The 20889-nt window shown below is 41.4% G+C and overlaps 1 protein-coding gene across 4 annotated transcripts in view; it reads right to left on the reverse strand.

Annotated features, from left to right (window-relative positions):
• The window catches only part of nfat5b (nuclear factor of activated T cells 5b), a 34411-nt gene that overhangs the window by 9135 nt on the left and 4387 nt on the right, over positions 1–20889 (reverse strand). For 2 of the 4 annotated variants that reach the window (XM_072380580.1, XM_072380579.1), the window contains exons 2-8: positions 8093–8218; positions 5137–5767; positions 4145–4331; positions 2855–3045; positions 2330–2502; positions 684–818; positions 529–581 (exon numbers count right to left, since the gene is read on the reverse strand). In XM_072380580.1, the coding sequence (XP_072236681.1) occupies positions 529–581; positions 684–818; positions 2330–2502; positions 2855–3045; positions 4145–4331; positions 5137–5767; positions 8093–8218 (1496 nt within the window). Of the gene's footprint in view, positions 1–528; positions 582–683; positions 819–2329; positions 2503–2854; positions 3046–4144; positions 4332–5136; positions 5768–6260; positions 6324–8092; positions 8219–20889 lie in introns of those variants that run through there. The other 2 variants (XM_072380582.1, XM_072380581.1) reach the window with 2 other exon arrangements.

Consider the following 20889-nt stretch of genomic DNA (forward strand, 5'->3'; position numbering starts at 1 on the left):
TCTATAGCCATTTTCAGCACTTTTGGTTGGTTGATTTCCTCTTTCTAAAAAAAAAAAGATATATTGTTTTTTTATATTTGTTTAGCATGAGCAAATGCACTGGATAGGGGCTTAAATATTATCTGAAAATGTAAAGTAATGTAGAACACCTTGTTCAAGATGATTGTTAGGCCTTAAAGGTGTATACCGTAAACTTCAGAAATGAAAAAACTGCATTCTAAGAAGAAAATCCCAGGTTTAAACACAAAGTGAAAACTATTTTAAAGCTACATATTCACACGTTCCCTTATTTCTGGCCATTTCAAGGCTAAAGGTTTAATCTAGACTGTTGAAATACACTCAGCAGAGCCTCTGTGTGTAATTAGGTCAGAACACAATGAAACTACTCAAACCTTTGAACCAGCAGCCATTTAAGATGATTACATCGAATGCCCCATACAAAACTAAAATGGCTTCTCCCATCTACTCTTGTCATTGTCCATGAATCCTTTAGTACAGAGAAGCACAATATGAATAACTGCATTTCACCTGGTGAAAAAGCTCCATGTCGATTTCAGCTTCTGCCTTCCACGATTTCTCATCTGGAATAGAGATCAGATGTCAGAGTTCTGGCCAAAAATCACACTCGATTGAAAATGTGGACCCTGAATTGTTCCAGTATGTTTAAAGGCTTGAAATCTCACCAGAAATGTTCTCATGAAATATGACTTTTGTGTCTTTCAGAAAGTTTTTGCCAATAATGAAGACTTCTTCTCCACCCCTCACTGGGCAACTGTGTAGGGACTTCTTCAGTATTTCAGGCACTCCTGCAGGCTGGGCTGTAACAGATACAAGCTGATTAGCCTAATAACTGATATCTTTGTTAGAAAAGTCACCTTTACTGGATAAAAACACAATAGAAGAAACAGGAGACGATGGACAAGAGGCTGTTTCACATTATCAAATCAATTTACACCTCTTTGAAAAATGTGCAGATTGGTGCAAAATGTTTTTTTTTGCAAGATTTTATGTCTCTATGAAACCAAAAATCTGCTCCTCTTGCTCTGAGTAATAAGAAATATAGCCACAAGCAGCAAGGGTCAGAGTCCAAGCCGATTGTGAGCGCACGTTTGAGCTATTTATTGATAGTTTTTTTTTATATATATATCTAAAATTGTTCGGTCAGTATCGACCAGTGTTTTTTGTGAGCTTTGCTCAAATAGTTGCTCGACACAAAATTTAAAATATCTGTATCGGGGGTTATGTTGGATTGTATTATGAGACAGAAACATTCTGGAAGATCAGTAGAAAATGTTAATGAACAAATAAATCGGTCTCTTTTGCCAGATAAAGAAAACATTTACGCTTCATATGATTTACTTCATATAAAAGGCACTTTACCTTCAGGCGTTAGGTTCAAATTCCAGTTTAACTTGTTCAACAAACATTATAATACCAATTCAGTCATTACATTAAGCCACATCCGGCTCATTTTGATACTTTTTCATATACTGTAACTACGAAATGTATCTTGCAATCTGAAAGTATGTATTAATCCTTTTTTTAAAATCTGATTTAATTACAGAATCACACATTTTTACTTATAGTGCTGTGTTGTTCCTTCTTTTTCTTGTTTTTCTTGTTTTTCTTGGAGGGGCTACAGTAGTTGTTTCTCTCAGGCCCTCAGCAGCATATGCTGAACCACAGGACCATTATCCCTTCCCAACACATCTCACTGTGCATCACATGCACATGTGCGCATGCACAAACACACACACACACACACACACACACACACAAACACACATAAATGCCAAGAGGAATTACTATTTTTTCTCGTTTTGTAGAAAGACATTTCCCTGGATTGCATGCTGGCTCATTATAAACAATAGATGTCCACACACCTCTATTGTTTTGTCCTTTCCGTCTCTTTCTCCCCTGCCATTCTCAAAGTAGTTGTTCCAAATACAAACGCACAGATATATACTCATGGCCCTAAGCGTCTTTCCTGTTTGTGAAACTGACCGCACCCTCATATTGTAGACATTATTAAATAAAAATAACATCTTTCCACTCTGTCTCCCAATGCGGGTATCAGGAGACAACTGTCTCCTAACCTGTGGCTGTATTAAAATGGAGAAACGGCATTTGAAAAAGTTCAGTGGTAATTATTAACTAAGTAGGTTTCAGGTCAACTATCTGTTCTCTCTCATTCAAGCTTTCAAACCCTGGCAACAACTGGTTCAATTAACTGGATTTTATATATTATCTTTATATAATGCAGCAGAATGCAGATCTGCAAATAAATGAAACGACTTTTTTCACAGGAAAAACTGTGAGACTAACTTACTGCAAAGGATAGGAGATGAAGGAGTCTGTAGTGTGAGCACTGATCCGTCTGAACGGGGGATGTTGACCCTAAACACCAGTCGAGCGCGTGTACTCTTCTTCTTGGACCCGGCCACGCCTATACGAGCTTCGACGTCAGCATTACGGAGCTTCAAGATCCCAACGCAGTCGACCCTGAGTGAGGAGAAAATGTTAGCTTGGACTTGTTTCAACTTGCAGTTTCAATAACAAACTTTACAGTATTTACTAAACTAGCAGCTCTTCAAAGGACTAAATCCCTTAGCATGTCAGTACAGTAAGTTATTTCCCCCAAGGGGATGAACAAAGCATTTATGTACCTTACAGTTATGTGAAACTATTACGAAACAGATGCATTAAGCAACTGATCTGAATGATCTGAGAGGTATCAGAGCAACGTTTGCTCCCAAAAATGTGTCTTTCCAGTTCAACATGCAAAAATGAAGGTCTACTGGAATAATATTTATCAGTACAACAACCAAATTCAAATCTTACGAAATGTACGTACGCTAAAGTCATTTTGGTGCTCGGATCAAGGGACACCTCAATGACAGTTGTGCCGTCAATGTCAACCTCTTTGCATGCTGTGGTGTTGCGGCCAGTTACCCTGCAAGCTTGGTAAAATCCATGAGGCTTCACCCGGCCCGCATCGTTGCCAACAAACACCTGCAAAACCACCGGTTCACTCACACCCTCCAGCTGTGTAAGGGGGAAAAAGGATGGGATTAAATACTGGTAGCAGTCATTTTATTTTTTTAAATTTATTTGCAACTAGCATGTGGTACAAAACATCAGATCTATTTATGGCGAGGTAACAAAGAGCCTTTTTTGCCCTCGTCAGTCCTATTACGACCTGTCATGGCTGTTCTGAAATCAAACTTGTGGCTCCTCAATTTTATCCTCTTCTTTTAAAGTTGCTTATCCGTAACATTTATATCCGCCCTCCTGTTCTCATCAAGGAATTGAGCTTTAAAGTAACTAAAGTAAGTAAGTCTTTCTAAACTGGCTCATCCATTTTTCTGTCTTCCCCGAAAGACTCTTAGAGCAACAGGCCAGTAACTAATCCGTCAGATTCAGACTGCTTTATGTCATGATCGACAAGCTGGTGAAAGTGACAATCACAGGCGAAACAATGTTTAAATTCTGCCTCCCTTTGGGCTCTTCGAAGACTACGCTCAACTCCTTTAGAGTTACTACCACTGATGCACTTGCTTTAAAAAGTTATCGATTTTTTTGTTTTCCCTCTGCGGCTCTATATCGAAGATCCATAGCAGTGCAGGCGAAGCAGTCTGGACTGGCAGAGTTCCTTATTTTAAAGGCAGAGCAGAGAAGAACTGCATTGCCACCATACTTTTTTCTGTGCTTATTCATTGCGCGCAGAAGATCAATGTGTTGCAGATTCCCTTGACGTCACACCATAAACCTGACGCAGGTCGTTTGTATCTGCAAATGTCAAGCGCTACATTCGTGCTAGCAATTAAAAGCCACTACATTTTTCTTAATAAAACCACTGTAAACCATGAAAATATAAGCTATCAGAGGATGAGACCTTGCATGAGCAGGCAGTCAGTATTAACCCTCCCTGTTCGGGACATCCACCCTAAGCATGTATGTTACTCCCATAGCATAGTATTGACTTTTTGCCTCACTACTCCTATGGCATTAAAAGCAGCTAATTTTAGACTCTGACAATAAAAATATTAAAATTACATTAGACAAAGATAAAATACTCCGGTGAAGGTCATAGCGTTGACAACAGAGCTATTTACTGAAACACAGTCAAGGTTCTTAAAGTTACCTTTACAGTAGGAAAGCTCTGCTGGGTGCGGTCCTTCACTGACCCTCTGCTACCTTCCGTCAGGTAGCGAGCTCTGTGCTGCGTCTCAGGCTGAACGAGGATCTTTAGCTCCTTCCCTTCACACTTCTGTGGGAATTGCATCATAAGAGTTCCTCCTTTCTGATTGGGTGTATGAGGATCATCGGAGCTGCAGCGAACACAGATTTGACAGAGCACATCACCATCTCTGCGATTGTTTCGCGCAACCTTGCTGACAACATCCTATCAATATGAAATATCTATGTATACGATTGTGTGGGGTTTGCCTCAACAAGCTGATCCAACTGTCGCAACAGCAGAAACGCTCTGGAGTTGCCATGGAGCTCTGCGCAATGCAGAGTTAAGAGGCCCTCCATCAGCCAAGCATATTCTAACCCCAGCTCCTAAAACGTTTGGAGTTATCTGTTTATTTAATCTGCTCTGCTTATCCTAGGTCTTTGAGAGAGGCTCTGTGATTCACTGTGGCTGACCATTGTTTGTACTTCAGTATCCTGCCCCTCCCTCCCTTCTGATCTAACCGCTCTCCTTCAGTCACAGTGTGGTGGGAAATTTGGGACTAGAGTAGTTTGTTAAAGATTTCCATCTGTTGGCGAGTGTCAGTGTCAGTGTCTTCCAGATGATACTAACTCTGACAATCAAGATTAGTGCTGAATGGGATTATTTCGAAGAGCCTTTAAAACAGTAGGATAAAAAAAAGAATAATTTTGTAATGCAATGTAACTATCAACAAGAGAGTTTTGAATAAATTAAAAGTCAATAAGTGAGTAAATAATGTTCTAGATTAGACTGAATCACTGACAAATCATCTAAAAGAATTTAAATAAGTCTAGAACAGTAACTAATGCAGACGCTTTCCTTATATTCTCTTGCCATATATTAATCAACATGAGCTCTTCTGAAAACCTTGTGAAAAAGCATTACTGTTATTCAACAGGTCATTGCCAACTACAAACCTTCCCTTTGGTCCAGTCTTGCTGTCATGGCCAAGCTGTGACAGGACAAAGTGTGGCCCTTTGGCGCTGCCTGCATCAAACACATCCATACTGGCTCCTGCTGCAGGAACGGTCTTAGGTCCAGGCCTCTGGCGAGGGGTGCGTTTGCGGGACTTTCGCGGCACCTCTGTGTTGTCATTGTATGAGGAAGTGCTCATGATGCTAAAGTTGGACTGAGAGTCATCCACCCAGATGCTGCTACTCTGCTCCGAGTCCAGGGGTGTGTCATCCTGGCAGGACATGCGGCTATCATCAAACAGGTCTTGTGGCGGTGGGGAGATGTTCAGAATGGTGCGGCGCTTTGACGGGGTCATCTGATGATGTGTCGGGGCATCCTGGGATGTCGCGGCTCTTCCTCCTACCAGCTCACCGTTGCCCCTGCCATTTGCGGCACTGCTGTTGTTCCCGCTCCCACCCTCTGCACCAACAATCTCTGGTACCACTCTGCTATTCCTGGTGTCCTCTGGATCAACATTTCTGTTGTGAGCTGGGTTCAGGTCACAGGCTGAAGTGCTGGAATGCATGGTGGAGCTAGATAAGGTGGAAAAAGCACTGCGAGGGCCTTCCATGGTCAGAGAAGAGGACATGGCATCTACAGTGTAAATAATTAGACAGTGAATACAGGCATCTCAACCAGAGTTGTCTAGCAGTCCCATACAAGCAGCAAAACATCTTCATTGTTCTTAATCCCCCCTTTTTTTATTTCATCCAAATAAAATTCCCCTCTTCCCAGTGGATCTTAGTTGTGAGTGTTGGTGGAACATATAATATCTGAGAATATGTATATATGGAGCATGTGAAGCGCAGTTGAGATGTGGCTATAAATAACAACTTACTTGTACTTTTATTTAATCTGAATGATTATTGCTAGCGTTTTGTCCTTGCTCTAAATTTCTAGCAATCATGATAAAAAATGGTGAGGGAAGCTAAGAACAGTAATATGTACAACATAAGACATGTCGACTATTGGAGCTCTTTTTGCTTTTTTTTTTTCCTTATTTCCTTTTCTATTTTTTTTTTTGCTACAAAAGTACAATCTTGGGACTGAAAGTGGCCACAGAGACAAAAACAAAGAAAATTCTGACCTATGAAGCAGAGAACTGCAGACCATTTAATATGCAGACACTCACTGCTTCAGAGGGAACTTCCTGGAATATAAAAATGAGACAGCGAATAAACAATAAAAGCTCAGCAGCAAAACTTTTTTTCTTTTTAGAGTAAAGAAAATGAATATGATGTACATAATGCTCGGCCCACACCCCACGGAAAAGAAAAGCTTCAGCATGCGGGTCTATGCTGCAATTTCAAGCATCCAAATACTGGTCTGCACAATGAACTAAACCAGATGAGGAGTGGTGTGGGAGGGGGGGGTGGTTAAGCTGCGGATCGTAAAAACTGAGTTAGGAGTGCTGTTAACATTCTGGATTGTAAGGTGTCTAATTTGTTTACAGAACACGCGGTCAGATAGAAAAAAGCCAGAACGTAGAGTGCTGTTGTCAGTTTGAGAACGCATGAAAACTCAAAGACCTAAATGATCACAAGCCAAAAGCATAATGGAAACCCAAAAATATGAACAAATACTGAACAAGGTCCATATTTACTCTCGTTCTCTCTCTCTCTATCTATATATATATATATATATATATATATATATATAGTATTTTTTGTTTTACATTAGTTTAGTTTAGCTTAGTGTAGTTTTCTGAGTGACTGGGGAAGCAGTAGGCAGTGGCAGTAGACAGTGTAAATAATACAGGCCGAATGTGTTTCAGAAAGCTATTCATTTGTTTGGTCTTCAGGCATTGCAAGCAGACACCTGAAGAATAAGGAGTGGGGAGCTTTAGGCATAAGCAATGGGTTATCATGCCATTTGATTAATTGCTTTAATGGTGCAAGTTGCCAAGCAATTTCTGACACACAAGCCTTAAGTTTCTGAGTGTGGAATCAGTTGTCAGCTTTGTAGTAGTCCTGTCTTGATTGCTTTACCATTTTTTGTTTACAATCTTAAAGAAAATCTTCCAACAAATACCTTAAATCATGTATGTATGGGCCCACAGATAAAATGTCACTTCTCAGAGGAAGTATGTAGACGGCACAATGTTTAAAGAGCACAACCAACAACAACTTAAGACTTTGCTGCATTAAGAGTCTCGACAACTTCTCTGATTTCTATGAATTTCTGATATGGTTTAGACCTGTATGCCCTTTGTTGTGTATGCACAGTACACTGGTCTTGTTTTGTTCTTTTGCCTTGTTTAATATCATCATAAAACCAGGTGGTAAAACTGTTCAGTGAAACGTTTTCCGGTGATCGTTCAAAACCAACATCGCAAACATCATGAGAAAGTCTTTCTAAAAACCGCTCTTTGTTCTGCTGCAGAGCCTTCGACAAGCTAAACTCCAGCTAGGTGATAATGCCTGCACAAAGCCACCTGATTAACCAAAAACAAATAAATAAATGAATAAAATGAAAGTAAGATCAGCTTGCTCTGAGTAAAAGCACATCTCACACCATCATGGCACATAGGCCAACTATTAATCTATGTTAAATGCACCCAAGATGATCCTGAAGAATAAGTCAAGTGGAAAATACTACACATACCGCACATTAGCTTCACTTGCTGCAGCGAGAGACAATAACAAATTTATATAATAGCTGGAGAAAATAAGCAGGTACAAGCAGCAGACATGTTAAACTGACATGACTCCAGTGATATTAACTTCCCTCTCAAGCTCTCTTTTTCTCACACGTGAAAAACACAAAGCAGTGGGCTGGTTGTTTGACAGGCTTTCCTGCTGCATGCAGGTGTTTGGTTGCCCTAAGATATAGACTGTTACGCGGGCTATGGCTTTTGGGGTGGGGCAAGATCAGTCCTGCTCACAGAGAGGAGTAAGGATAAGAGAGGCAGGATCCTACCTGATCCTAAAGGAGCTGAAGGGAGACGCCCTGCCTCTCCGCCGCTCGTTTGACTCATGACTTCTGGGGTCTGCTGAGTGGAGGGAGGCAACTGCAGCTCTCTGGGAAGAAGGTCATACACTGACTCTGTAGTGAGAATAGAGGGAACCAATAAAAGGAACAAGAGGGTGACTCATCAACTGGAATTCATCTTTGATCAGAAATCCAACTTAATATTTAATCAGTAATCGGACACAAATGACATATAATCCCAATTACGCAGCTGTACGAGCATACCCAGGACCTGATTGGCAATTCATCTGATAAAATGACCACACAGAGCTACATCTGTGGGAACAATGCATTCCTTCATACGTTTAGAACCCAAACAGGTTTCCACCTCACTGGCATTCTGCAACAGGCTACAGGTATGTGACATCAACGCAACAACTGCGACTGTCCCCTTCATGGTGGCAGCATTGCGCAACACTTATGAATTCATGTCTCGTGGGGGAAAAAGGAACCAAAAACTAGAGCAGCAGAACCAGAGATATTATCTGTTGTGTTCCACTCATTCTTCGTGCTCGTCAAAGCCTGACATCTACTTTACCTACGCCGTATAACACCACCAACAGCACAGTCAGAGGTTTGGAAGTGTTATGTAAGTGGGGAATGTCCTTGCCTTGAGGTACTCACCTCAAACAGAGATGACAAGAAGTCTACAAATGCCTGGCCATCTCTGTTTCTTGTCACTCCACAGGCACACCCTTGGATTTATTTACTTTGAACCTTAATGTCTTCAAATGATTTGACTTGGGGCAATTTAGTAGATTTCACATAGATTATTCTGCTGCTGCAAACAGCTGTATGCACCTGCTTGCATATACATGGTACACGAGACAAAGCTGACTTAAAGCTGGACTTCTGATGACACTTTTTAAGACAGTGAGGAAATGGCACCGGTCCCCGTTAAAAGATAAACAGTGACACGACAGATCAGAGTATAATGTGTAGATTATTCAAGGCTTAAAATAAGCTTCAGCTGCACCCATTTGACGCTACTGTTTACTTACAACTTTGTCCCTGGCAGAACAAAAGGCACCAAAAACAAGTGGAAGAAGAACCCTACTGTGTAAACTGTCGCATTTTATGGAGTTCTTTAACAGCTCAGAACAAAAATGAATCCGATTCCATCGCAACACCGTTCTTTTCTGTAATCTATAATCGTACCTCGGGGCTCGGAATACACCTAGTGGAGAAACAAACCAAATGGAATGAAACTAAGCTACAAAGAGGCTGAATCAAAAGCTGTGGTATACCAAATAAACGCCAGATCTCGTTACAAACACACAACAGGGTTATACAAAGCCTTTTCTCTCCTCTCTGTGCCTGCCTCGGGGGGCCAACAATACGTGGGGAGGGGAGAAAACCTTGGGTCAACAGCATGACAACACTTTTACTAGCAGCCTGATTCATCATCCAAATATTATGGTATGAACTTAGGGCGGCCATTACAGTCGCCTGACTCTCTTCTCTGCCAACTGCCAGCTTTAATTACTTGCAGCCGAGTCCCAGGGTTTGGTGTGTGTATCAGACATTTAACCCTCCCATTGTTACCACTCACTGTGTACAATAGACAAACCTGGGACATACTGAAACCAGCCCATTCCTCTTCCCTCCTAAAGCCCTTCAGTCTCCCAAAGCTGGCTTTTAGAGGAGCGGGAACCCTGGTTCCCATAAACAGAGCTTAAAACTGGACTCTGCAAACTTTTATAACTCCCTCTGAGGCAGACGCACACAGAGGATTCTGCTGTGTTGGTGCTGGTTATTTGCTATGTTCTAAAAACAAAAAAACAAAAAAAACAGACACACACACACACACCCCCCAAACAGGGCCACAAAAAAACCACTCTCTCCACCCATGCACTTACACTTTAACTCTACAGTCTTCTTGGGGCTCACCGAGTAACAGCACATGCAGCTACATGTGCTCTGGGTGAGCAGTCCTTCCAGTAAACAGATTGCCAACCGCACAGACAGAAAATATGCACTCTCCTCTCAGAGCAGTGGTCTCGAATCACTGGCTGGCCTGTTCAAAGTGTTTCCACAGTCCCAGTGACGTTTTTGGAAACAGGAAAAAAAAATATAAAAAAAATGCGTATTTCGCTGCATGTTTGTTTCCTCTTAAGTAGACAGAGCGCAATTCTTTATTTATATATGTGACAACACAGTCCCTTTCACACCAGAGCAGATAAAAAAAAAGAGAGAGAGACAGTCCTCCTTTTTAGTTGGGAAATAAACCATACGGACTCGCACACGCCCCACGTGATGTTTTGATTTTACTCTAAGACTACAGTCGTGTTGTGCAGACCACAGAGGAAAGCCTTTCAGTTTCTGTCCATTTGTGCTCATCTTAACGTCCGACTAAAAACATTCACACTGACACCGTGTGGACTTTTTTATTAGGTCTGCTCATGTCATTAACACAGTTCAACAAACAGAAATTGAACTGAACTGAATGAGTTTTCTCTCGCTCACAGCTAAGCAGCAAACCACATGCATTTGAAATTCTGCTGCATCGTGCCTCACATTTTTTGCTTTTTACGCCCTCATCATGCCATGTGATATGTTTATATTGTAAGTAATGCAGACTAAAGGTGAAAAAAGAAGGCACTCACCATGTGAATGGCAGGACTTACACTCCCATTCATTTCCCTCACATTCCTGCTGCTTGCTCTTACTAGCCCTGGCACCTGGGGCGTGGCACTGGTTTTTGGCTGAGTGACTGATTTAACTCTCTTCAGTCCCCCTCCTCCACTCCACCTAGCTCACCCTGTCTCATGTTTATTGTGCTTCAGACCCATTTCTGTGCTACATCTTGCTCAACAGGTTAGTGGTATTGTCATGTGGAATCCTGTCGAGCTGAAACAAAGCGGTAGTATAACCTACTTGCTGAAAAAAAAAAGACAAAAAACAAAAAACTCACTGTTACACAAGGTGGACTATTTGAACCTGGCCGAATCTAAGAAGATGTGATTATGTGGACAGGATTAGGCTTCTCATGTCTGTGCATTTGGAGATTATTCCAAGCGCTGAAGAGAAAGCAGTGAACGGGCTGGCGCCTGCAGCCAAACATGTACAACAACCCTGAAATGTTTACAACCAAGCCTACACGAGGGCTGCCTGCGACTCCATAGCAACACGGATCAGGGGACAAGTCTTTTGAGCTTTTGTGTCTCTTGTGAGCCAACATCACATAAATGGAGAGATAAAACAGCACGATCCAAGCTCGACTGAAGAAGACAGCAGCGACGAATGTAACATCAATCAAGCAATCGGGCCACAAAATTAGTTTTACACTAATTGTACTTTCTCAACACTTTCGGAAGAATAAAGTTCTAAATCCATTCGCGTTTAGGTAACAGATCACTTCATGTAGCTGTATTTCACCTTTGCACATGGACATGAAACTGGGCAATAAATTACAGACTTATTTTCTAACTGCAAAGTGTTTAGTTCAATCAGCTAATGATTTATCAGTGATAAATATATTTTAGGTGTGTAATAATTGTCTTTCAATATCATAAGGTTTGGAATAATGTTTTTTATTCACTTTGTGCCGCGCCCCCCCCGCCCCTTTCCTGTGATGATTAAATACCCCCTCATGCATTAGTACTGATAGTATTAGTAACGGGCTGCATCTTTTCGGGTTGTTATCCACATAAAATCTGCTCTGTGCCATATTTGTTTTTATTTGTTCACATGTTCCAAATGTCAGTGCTAACAAACTCCTCCTATTCAAGGTGTATTATCAAGCTGTTACTGGGCTTAGGAAATGATAGTGACCTAAAATAAACCAAAAAATAATTCAAAACAACAAAAATAACTGTAACGCATCAGATTTGACACTTTGGATACGCTGGCAGTATCAGTGAAAACACGTCACACGTTAGAGGCAAATGTCAACGGCAACAGAGACTTCAGCTTCAAAATTGATCAAAAGAGTTGAACGATCAACATTCGAAGCGTTAGGCATGACGTTTGCAAACTTGGCAACGCTCACGGATCGCAGGTGTTGATTGAAAATGCTCCAACGTTTTATAACTTATAAATTTAAGAGGAAACATTTGGTATTATTGGTGTATTAGTTGTTGGAGGTTGTCTTTATCAGTTATGAATTACAAATATATTTAACTTAGATACACCTTGGTCATACGTACATATTCAGCCCCGTAAGTTAGAACTTCATTACAGTCGTGGCCATGTGTTACATTAAAATCCGCTTCTACACGGTGAGCTTCATATCATTTTATTCTAGACAAACTAAGAGGGCATACTAAAAGCAGTAAATTGAGTTTCTTTGTGGAGCATATCGAATTCTTCCTCAGTTGATTTAATAGTCAACTTTCCTTTTGACTGTCCGGTCTAACACTAATATGCTCAGCAATTTCCTCAGACATGATGACTCAAGAATGTTGCGTGAAAAGGCTTACAGTCGTTACTTTGCAGCCTATTAAGCAACAGCAGCCATCTACTAAGTCACATCATTGCATTTAACCAATGAGGAAGGATCCCGACACCGATAATGAAGCATCTGCTGATGAGAAAACAGACAGGGATTGCTGCACTATAAAAGATGCAGGAGGTGAAATCAAAGCTCCTGTGTGTAGCTTTTGATTTTTGTCAACAGCGACAGCATCTAAATTCCAACAAGCACACGTGCGCACATAATGGTTGATGTCAAAAGCAAAAGACCGGGTGTAAGACATTCCAGCAGGGTGCTGGTAACGATCAACTGTAGCAGCTGACATCTTCTTTAAATCTATGCTGCACTGACCACGGTTCGGTGTTCCTATTCAGGCCCGTAATCACCTTGTGCTCATCTTGCTGACCAAACAGCAAAAGCTGCTTAGTGGAGCTGTAATCTTACAAAATACCTTAACGGGGGGGCATACACACTCCATCACTTTGAGCAAAAGTATAAAGACAATCGACTGCCCACAGTAGAAATTTAGATTCCCTGAACTGCATCTTTATTTCATACAGGCTTCTGTCAAGTCACGGGTCGATCAACATGTGTGATCAAGCGACTATAACAAACATTTTTTGTCTAAATTACTGCCTTAAACATTAACATTTTGACACCTCCTGCCAACCGTCGGCCTGTCATAATCATAACACGACAGCCTGACCTCAACTATTTCAGTTGACCACATATTTATTTCTGTGTAATAGCTAGAAATCGTTTCCGATCACTTGTATAAAAACAAATGGATTAAACCAACAGATGTCTCATATTTCTCCCCACAGGTTTCAAGACACACATCCTTCTACTAGTTTCTTAATTTTCATCGATTGAGCCCCCTCATTTTGATGAGCTTCTGTTTACTGAGACAGTATGGATGATATTAGCTGCAAGCCAAAAACTTTAGCACCTCTATGGGCACATTATGGGCACAACAATGCATGAACAAACTGTAAAGACGACTTTCAACTACCTGCGCAAGAAAACATAACTCACCAGTGACGAAGGGGGGAGATGGGAGGCTAGTTATACAATAGCCATTAAAAACGGAAGCATAGCAGTGTGTGTTTTTCTGTCATGTCATACACAGCTGGCCTTTCTTGAATCGTTAGTCTTCGGTTTCCTCACTTCGTATGGCCATGTCAGGGAAATTAGGATGAAAAAGGAGAAGAGATTTTGTGCGATATGTTAAGTTAGCCGTTTGCTCTGTGCTGTCACTGCCACCTACAGTAAGTTCTCTGACCGACAGCGATTCAACATGTTGAACTGGCTGAAAAAATGTCGCCAGAAGTCCGACAATGGCGACTGTGCGTCACAGACGGAGAATAGACAGAGAGTCCAGATGTAACAGAAGGCTGATGGTCAGCACCGTGTTTAAGGGCCCTAAGTATGTGTATTTTTTTTAATATTATAAGGGTTAAAACATTAAAAAAGAAACACAATCACAGTGACGCTGACAGCTTTTTAAAAAGGTCATTTGTACATGTGTAGGTCAGGGAGGCACTCAAGCTCAGAGTTTGTGACATGTAGCTAATGCTGAAGAGACCGTGAACAACCTCCAGGCAGCAACTTCCATGACTTACTTTCTACAAACACCCACTACCGTACTGACTTTTCAAAATAGCCCATTGAGCCTCCTGTGAGAGCCAAACCACACCACTGCGAGGTTGTTTTTATTGTATTTATTATCGCCACAGTGTGCAGCGGAGTCAGTTCTAACTGACTGGGAACAACATGGGGAAATAATCTGGCTGTAAGGTTTTAGAACACGAGCAGCTTTTAGCTCGGTTTTTAGCAGAGGACCCGAAAGATGAAACAGTGCCTGAACTTCACATCAAAGCGAAACTTCAGCAAGCAGTGGAATCCAAACAATTTACAGAGGAGAGCACACAAGCAAGTTCCCATACATGAGTGGTCACCGGATAAAAAAAAGAAGGAAAAAAAAAAAAAAAAAAGAAGCCATGTTTACACAGAAACTTTGGAGCTAACTGAACTTGTTCACATCACATCTAATGAAATCGGATAATGACAAAGTTTCCAAGAAACTACTTAATTTCCTGTGAATCAGAGACACGCATAACAAAAGCATACACAAAAATTGGAACTTGTGAGCAAATACAGGCATTTCTGTTCAGGAAAACCATGCTGAGGCAACAGGAAGAGAGTTTGGCAACGCAGCACGCAGACAGTGTGACATCACACAGCTGCTATGATAACTGCATTTATAGCAGAACTGACTTCAGATGCTGCTATATACAAATGACACACGTTGACATACACCAACATGTTTGTATGAGAAGCTGTGGCGGCACAAAGCTCATCTGGTTGAGCAGGTGGCCCGAGTACAGAGGCCGAAAGCCAGCTCAGGTTAAAGTTTACTGTCTGTCCACTTTCCTATAGCAGCTGTTTGATTAAAGAGCCACTGAAGCCCCGAAAAATCTTTAGAAAACTGAATTGCAGATTTCTACAACCGAGAAACAAGTTACAGAAATAATTAAGCTATTTGGGAACCGAGTCCACTCAATGGTGGTCTTATATCCGTACAATGTGACGCCGCGCCGGAAAGAAACAGCAAGTATGACTCAAAACTTAAATAAATCTGCCTTCCAACACCCTCAATAATTAGCATGTTGTTTCTTGTCTCTTTCATCCGTGTGCACTGCAGTAGCTCAGATGATCTTTTCAGTCTTTTCAGACCATTACCAGATTAAAAACAACTACAGATTGCTGAATAAAAAACGGTTCATTGTTAGATAGTGTCGGGCACACATGAAAGCAAAAACCTCGGCCATGTTACAATGCAAGGAATCCTGGCATCCACGTGAACGTTGCCCCCGAGCACCGCGACACTGCACCCACGGCAGTGACCAGGCCTCCAACTAATAATTAATTAAGATAAAATTAAGATAGAAATCTAACAGACTCCTGTCAACCCTCCTCTTAACAGGGCAGCAGCACACGGTGCACAGTCCATTTACAATCTCAGCGAACAGGATTTAAAAATAGCTTCTGGTCTTGTAAAAGACGACTTATGGAGACCTTGTCGACTAACTTCAGAGTAAGTTGTCGATTCCGTTGATAAGAAAGAGGGAGTAAATTGATAAAGAAAAAAAAAAAACAGAAATCAGCTTGCACAGGATTAATATCTGGCACACACTGGGAAGCTCTGTATTAGTCTTGAGGCACTCAGAAATTCACAATAGAGCAATTGAGAATAAGAATGTAGAAATAGAAACCTAATGCCAAATTTCTGTAAACCAAGAAGTCGTTGCAAAACAGTCGCTGCTTTAAAACAAAAACAACCTGCAGGTCTGCTCAGGCCTTGCAAAACTCGTCTCTTCCATCGATGCCTACCCACACCGGACTCTCTGGGCAAGTTTTATTTCTTGCCGTTTTACACGGTTGGGACAATTTGTTGTTGCAGACTGCGGAGCAAGATTACGCCTACACCTTCAGCTATTAATTACTTAAGAAGATTTGTTGTAAAGTCTAATTAAGGATTTGGAATGTCTGCTGATTAGTCGGGCAAAACCAAGGCAGGGAAAACAGAGGCCGAGAGGCAGCAAACACCATGATCACAAAACAACGGAGCTGTTTAGGGCTTTTTTTTTTTTTTTAGGAACTGAAGTCTTTTAGGAATTCAACTGAGACACAGCTGGTTTTGGGGGTGACTATGCAAAGCTCCGGTTTCAATTACAAGTTCAATTTTTTCAGTTATCTGTCTCTAACACGCTCACATGGATGCAAATAACTGAATACTCACGATTCAACCCCACAAGCTAAAACGAGAAAAAAAAAAAAGAAAAAAAAAGGGAAAAAAAGAACTGTCACACTTCTGCTCATCTTTGCTCTAGTCGGGGCTTGTTAAGATTGTAAGACATGAACGTCATCGCTCCTGCTGATGAAGTCTTATTCGACTCATCAAAAAAAACTTCCCCGTATGCCAAACTCTGAATCACGAAGGAGTGGCAAGAGAGGGAGAGCAACCATGAGGCAATAACGCTATATAGACAAATATTGCCTTGTAAACTGCCCAAGGAGGATGAGTTCAGCGTGCGAGCTCAATCAGTACGACTGCAGTTTCATTTTACCAAATTACAACCACTGAAATGATAATGAAACTATTCTTCTGAGTCCAAGTTTACCTTTTCGAGTCTCGACTTGTCCCGAGGCATGCGCTCCCACTGTGCCTTCAGTCCCCACACACAGGTTTTAAATGAAGCTTTGAGAGGGCAACTTGACACGAGGTTAAAAAGACTCTAATGTAGTCAGGAGCTGGACTGACTTCCATTAGTTAATCATTTAAAAAAACTAAAAGAACATGACATGAAGAGGCTTCGCATCTAAACTTAAAGTCGAAAAAAATAATACAACAAGTTTTAAACACCCATATTACTTACCTTCACAAATGAAGGGTTTCCTTTACTCAGTGTTTAATGTGGAAAATGTACAAATACTTCATCTAAGTTAGAAAGTCCCTCAAACTTTTTGCAAATATTAAACCAACAGAAGCTCAATGAGCCACCTGTAGTCAAAGGTCTCAGGCCATCCTTGCTCTTCATTTGGTGTCAAATTGTACCAATGATCCTCTGAGCAAAGGTAAACTGTAGAAGGTTTGCAGTAAATGTGTTACTTTTGGCCCCTTGCTGTCTGTCTTATTGTGTTGAATTTGTGCTGTTGCGCACGGGTCTTTCAACACAACTGGAGAAAAATACAAACAATGACAGGATACACGGGGGGGAAATTGGATGAACCAATGTTGCAGTTCATTCCAGTCTTGTCAGTCAGCCAAGGAAGCAGCAAATGACTCAGAAAAAGGAGAACACCGGACATTGAGACACCAGAGCTGTTAAGCTGTAATGGATTGCTTTACTACTTTATGCCAAAGGTGTTCACCATTTCAGAGCATTTTCATATACCTTTCTGTCATGTGTATAATGTGGAAACAAAACACTCAAGACAGATCCATCTCCTGTAGGCACCACTAATCTGGATCATGTTCTTAAAACCACACCGAAGACACAATGTGTAGCAAAACTCAAACACCTGAGGGGACATATCCTTTTGTCAAGGAGTTCAAGAAAACTGTACAGTCATGTGGACCTAAATAAGCACTGGAACCTCATTGCTCTGCCATATCAGCATAAACAGAGGCTAAGCTAAGGCTGCAGCCGCGGTCAACTGGTACAACTCATCCACAGCTGAGTGCTGCCTGGGGACCTGCATCTTTAATAAACAGCCTTATACGCATTTACCAACAAACATGTCAACACATATGTAGAAGCGTACCCAAACCATGTGCCGCCATTGCTTAATCTGACCAGCATGACAACAGCTAATTTCCCTTCTCGAGAAATGCATCAAACAGGCCGCAGCCAACCAAACAACCACGATCACTCCTGAGTTGTGCGACACTGAAATAGAACATGTGAGAATGATGGACAAGTGAATTACTTTACCAGTTAATTCACAATACCAACAAGAGTCAGTTGCTGTCAGCTAAGACTGCAGACAGAGCAGCAGCACAGGAAGTGGATGGATATCATGAGAGAGGCAAGAGACAGAGCAGTGGTGGTAAAGGTCACAAGAGTCTGTGTTCAAAAAGACCAAAGCACCTCAGTGGGCTTCTTGAAAAACAATTTGAATCAACAGCTCTCTGGCACAGTCGCAACAAAAACTGAATACGATAAGCTTAGCAAAGGGGGGAGTTTATTGTAAGGCTGGTGTATTGGATTACATGGAGTTGCTGCTCTAGTTTCTATTGTTTCTGGGTAAAACAAACGTTCTTTGCACTTATTGTTGTTTTACTATATTGAAAACATGTCCCATGATTTACCATTTAACATAAGCAGATTAGCTGTGACCTTAAATGTGCATTTAAAACCCAACTCAGTCCTTTAAAGTTCATTAGGCCATTGTTCCTCTCATTTTGAGCCGGGGAAATACCCTGGCAGTGGGTAGCGCTCTCTGTAAGGCCAAGTTATGGGCCTCTGACACCTTAACTGTTGCATCTCATCTGCCAATGGAAAGACAGTAGGCAGCCAAGATTCACCACACTTAATATTTAATGTCTTAGTTCAGAATCATCTTGCTCTGAAGAGAAGCACGAGGGCTGGCTGTTAGATATCACAGGTGCTTTGGGCTTCTCACACAAGAGTGTCAGAAATCTTCCACAAGAGTGCAAGCTAAAGCATTGGGCATGATGACCACTGCCCCGCTCTCTTTAGACAAGGCAGGCACTCTGCAGCTGGATCTGAAAAAGTGTCATCAATTTAATTCATGGAAAAGCTTTGCTCTGTTGTCGTGCTCCACTGCAACATTTAGCCACGAAACAATCTGCATTCAACAGGTGGAGGTGTCTTCCCATGGCACAAACTCGGTCAACCCCAGGTACGGATACAAAGGTCTGCTATTCTTTACACTTAAAGAATGTTGCTGGCAGCATGGAAAAACTGCCACGGCAACATGCTTGTAATACTTCAGAGGTTATCTGAAGTATTACAAGCAACTTCAGAGGTTACTTCAGAGGTTATCTGAGTGCAACACATTCAATGCACATCATTAAATCTATCAAGTGCTCTGTATTGCGGGCAGAACTGAAGACTGAAAAACAAGCTTATTTGCACGCAAATGTTGACGCGAAATCCCCGACGTCCAGCGACAGCGGTGTTCGATGTTAAGATGCTACGCAATGTCAGTTTTCTAATCATTTTGAAAACAAGTTGGAGATATTTTTTTGCCATATTATACCGTTTTACTGACAATAGCATTGGTGCAAAAGTATTGAGTTTGACACATAGTACAAGGACAAAGGGGAGTGTGAGGACCTCTCAAATAATGGCAAAATAAACAAGTAAAACACATGTAAAATGTTCAAGACTTCTACCGTCACACAAAGAGAACCCTTAAGTACCAGTTTCAGGCGCTTCAACAGGTTAAACCACTCACTGACACATTGATATGTCGCGGCCAAAACAAAGTCACAAGTGTGCAGTAAATACCAGAGGAGGTGATATTTTGACCTGACCCTGATTAGACGTCTTACTGAAGTTTGGTTAGAGTTAATGATTAATCGGAGAGATTCAACGGAAGATAAAGGAGTAAACAGCACGCCGCATTTATAGGTTGCAAGGCCTGTGCATCACGACATGACTTACGCCGAATGAGCTCATCAGCGCTGACGGCGATGCAACCGTGCTTCTAACTGCGTATGAAGCACTCATTTTCACTCTCTGGCACAAGCAAATAGAAAGGCTCTTCTTTAACACGTGCGCTCTTATTGCTACAAATCAAAAACAACTTCAGGAGACGTTGACAGAGGAGAGATAATCCTGCAAATATTGCTGAAAGTTATATAGAAATAAACAGTTGCATGACTGTGCAATATTCAAAAAGACACCGGTGAAAGGGATGACCAAATGTCCTGTGAGTCCAGATGCCTGTCTGTCTGCATTCTTTCTCTTTCATCACTCAGCCCTTTTATCAAGGCCTTCCCCAGATTAGTTAAAATGACAGCTCTATGCAGCTTAGAGGAAAGGAAACGTGATTCCCAGCTCATACAATGCACTTAACACAACTTCAGTAGGATATTATCACCCAATAAGGAACTGCTTTGCTTCTTGTTAGCAAACAAAGTTTTGGGGATTTGAAATAACACAATCAATTGAAGGCTAGTTTGGAACATAAAATCTTTGTTCCAAAGAAGGGAACGTGGTAAACTGTTGAAAACACCGAACCAACCTGAATGGAGTAGACAGTAGATGTGGTTGCAATGACTTCTTCTATGGTGTCCAAACTGAACTGGTGCACACCAGAGAATCAAACTAGCTCTCAGCTGGTCAACGTGCAGCAATAGTGATGCTATCGTCCTCAATGAGCCTACAGGGTTGATCCATGTTCCCTGGACAAAGATGGCAGCTTACTTTCAGAGAGGGGAAACACAGTTTTTACATAATCTCAGGCACACTTATATGGTTGCTCCTGCAGAGCAAAACTACACCAAAACAAAGTGGCAGCCTGAAGTATGTAGAACAGGTTTGGACCACAGAAAGCTCTGAATGACAACAAGACATTGTATCTGCCTCATGACGTTTACAATGACCTAAGGTTTTTAAAACCACTCTTTTTTTTTATCAATTGTATCAGAATCCACGACACAAACCCATTTCTGTTCCAAAGCACATCTGGGATCGGCGCCCACCGACGCGATGAGTCATTTAGAGTACAGTTCTTATCCTTCTTTTTCCTCCGTGGTACTTTTTCTTTCATCATCTGATATCAACAAGCTTTCAAG

The sequence above is a fragment of the Leuresthes tenuis genome, unplaced genomic scaffold (genome assembly GCF_036924035.1).
Source record: "Leuresthes tenuis unplaced genomic scaffold, fLeuTen1.0.hap1 SCAF_2, whole genome shotgun sequence".
Lineage (NCBI taxonomy): Eukaryota > Metazoa > Chordata > Actinopteri > Atheriniformes > Atherinopsidae > Leuresthes > Leuresthes tenuis.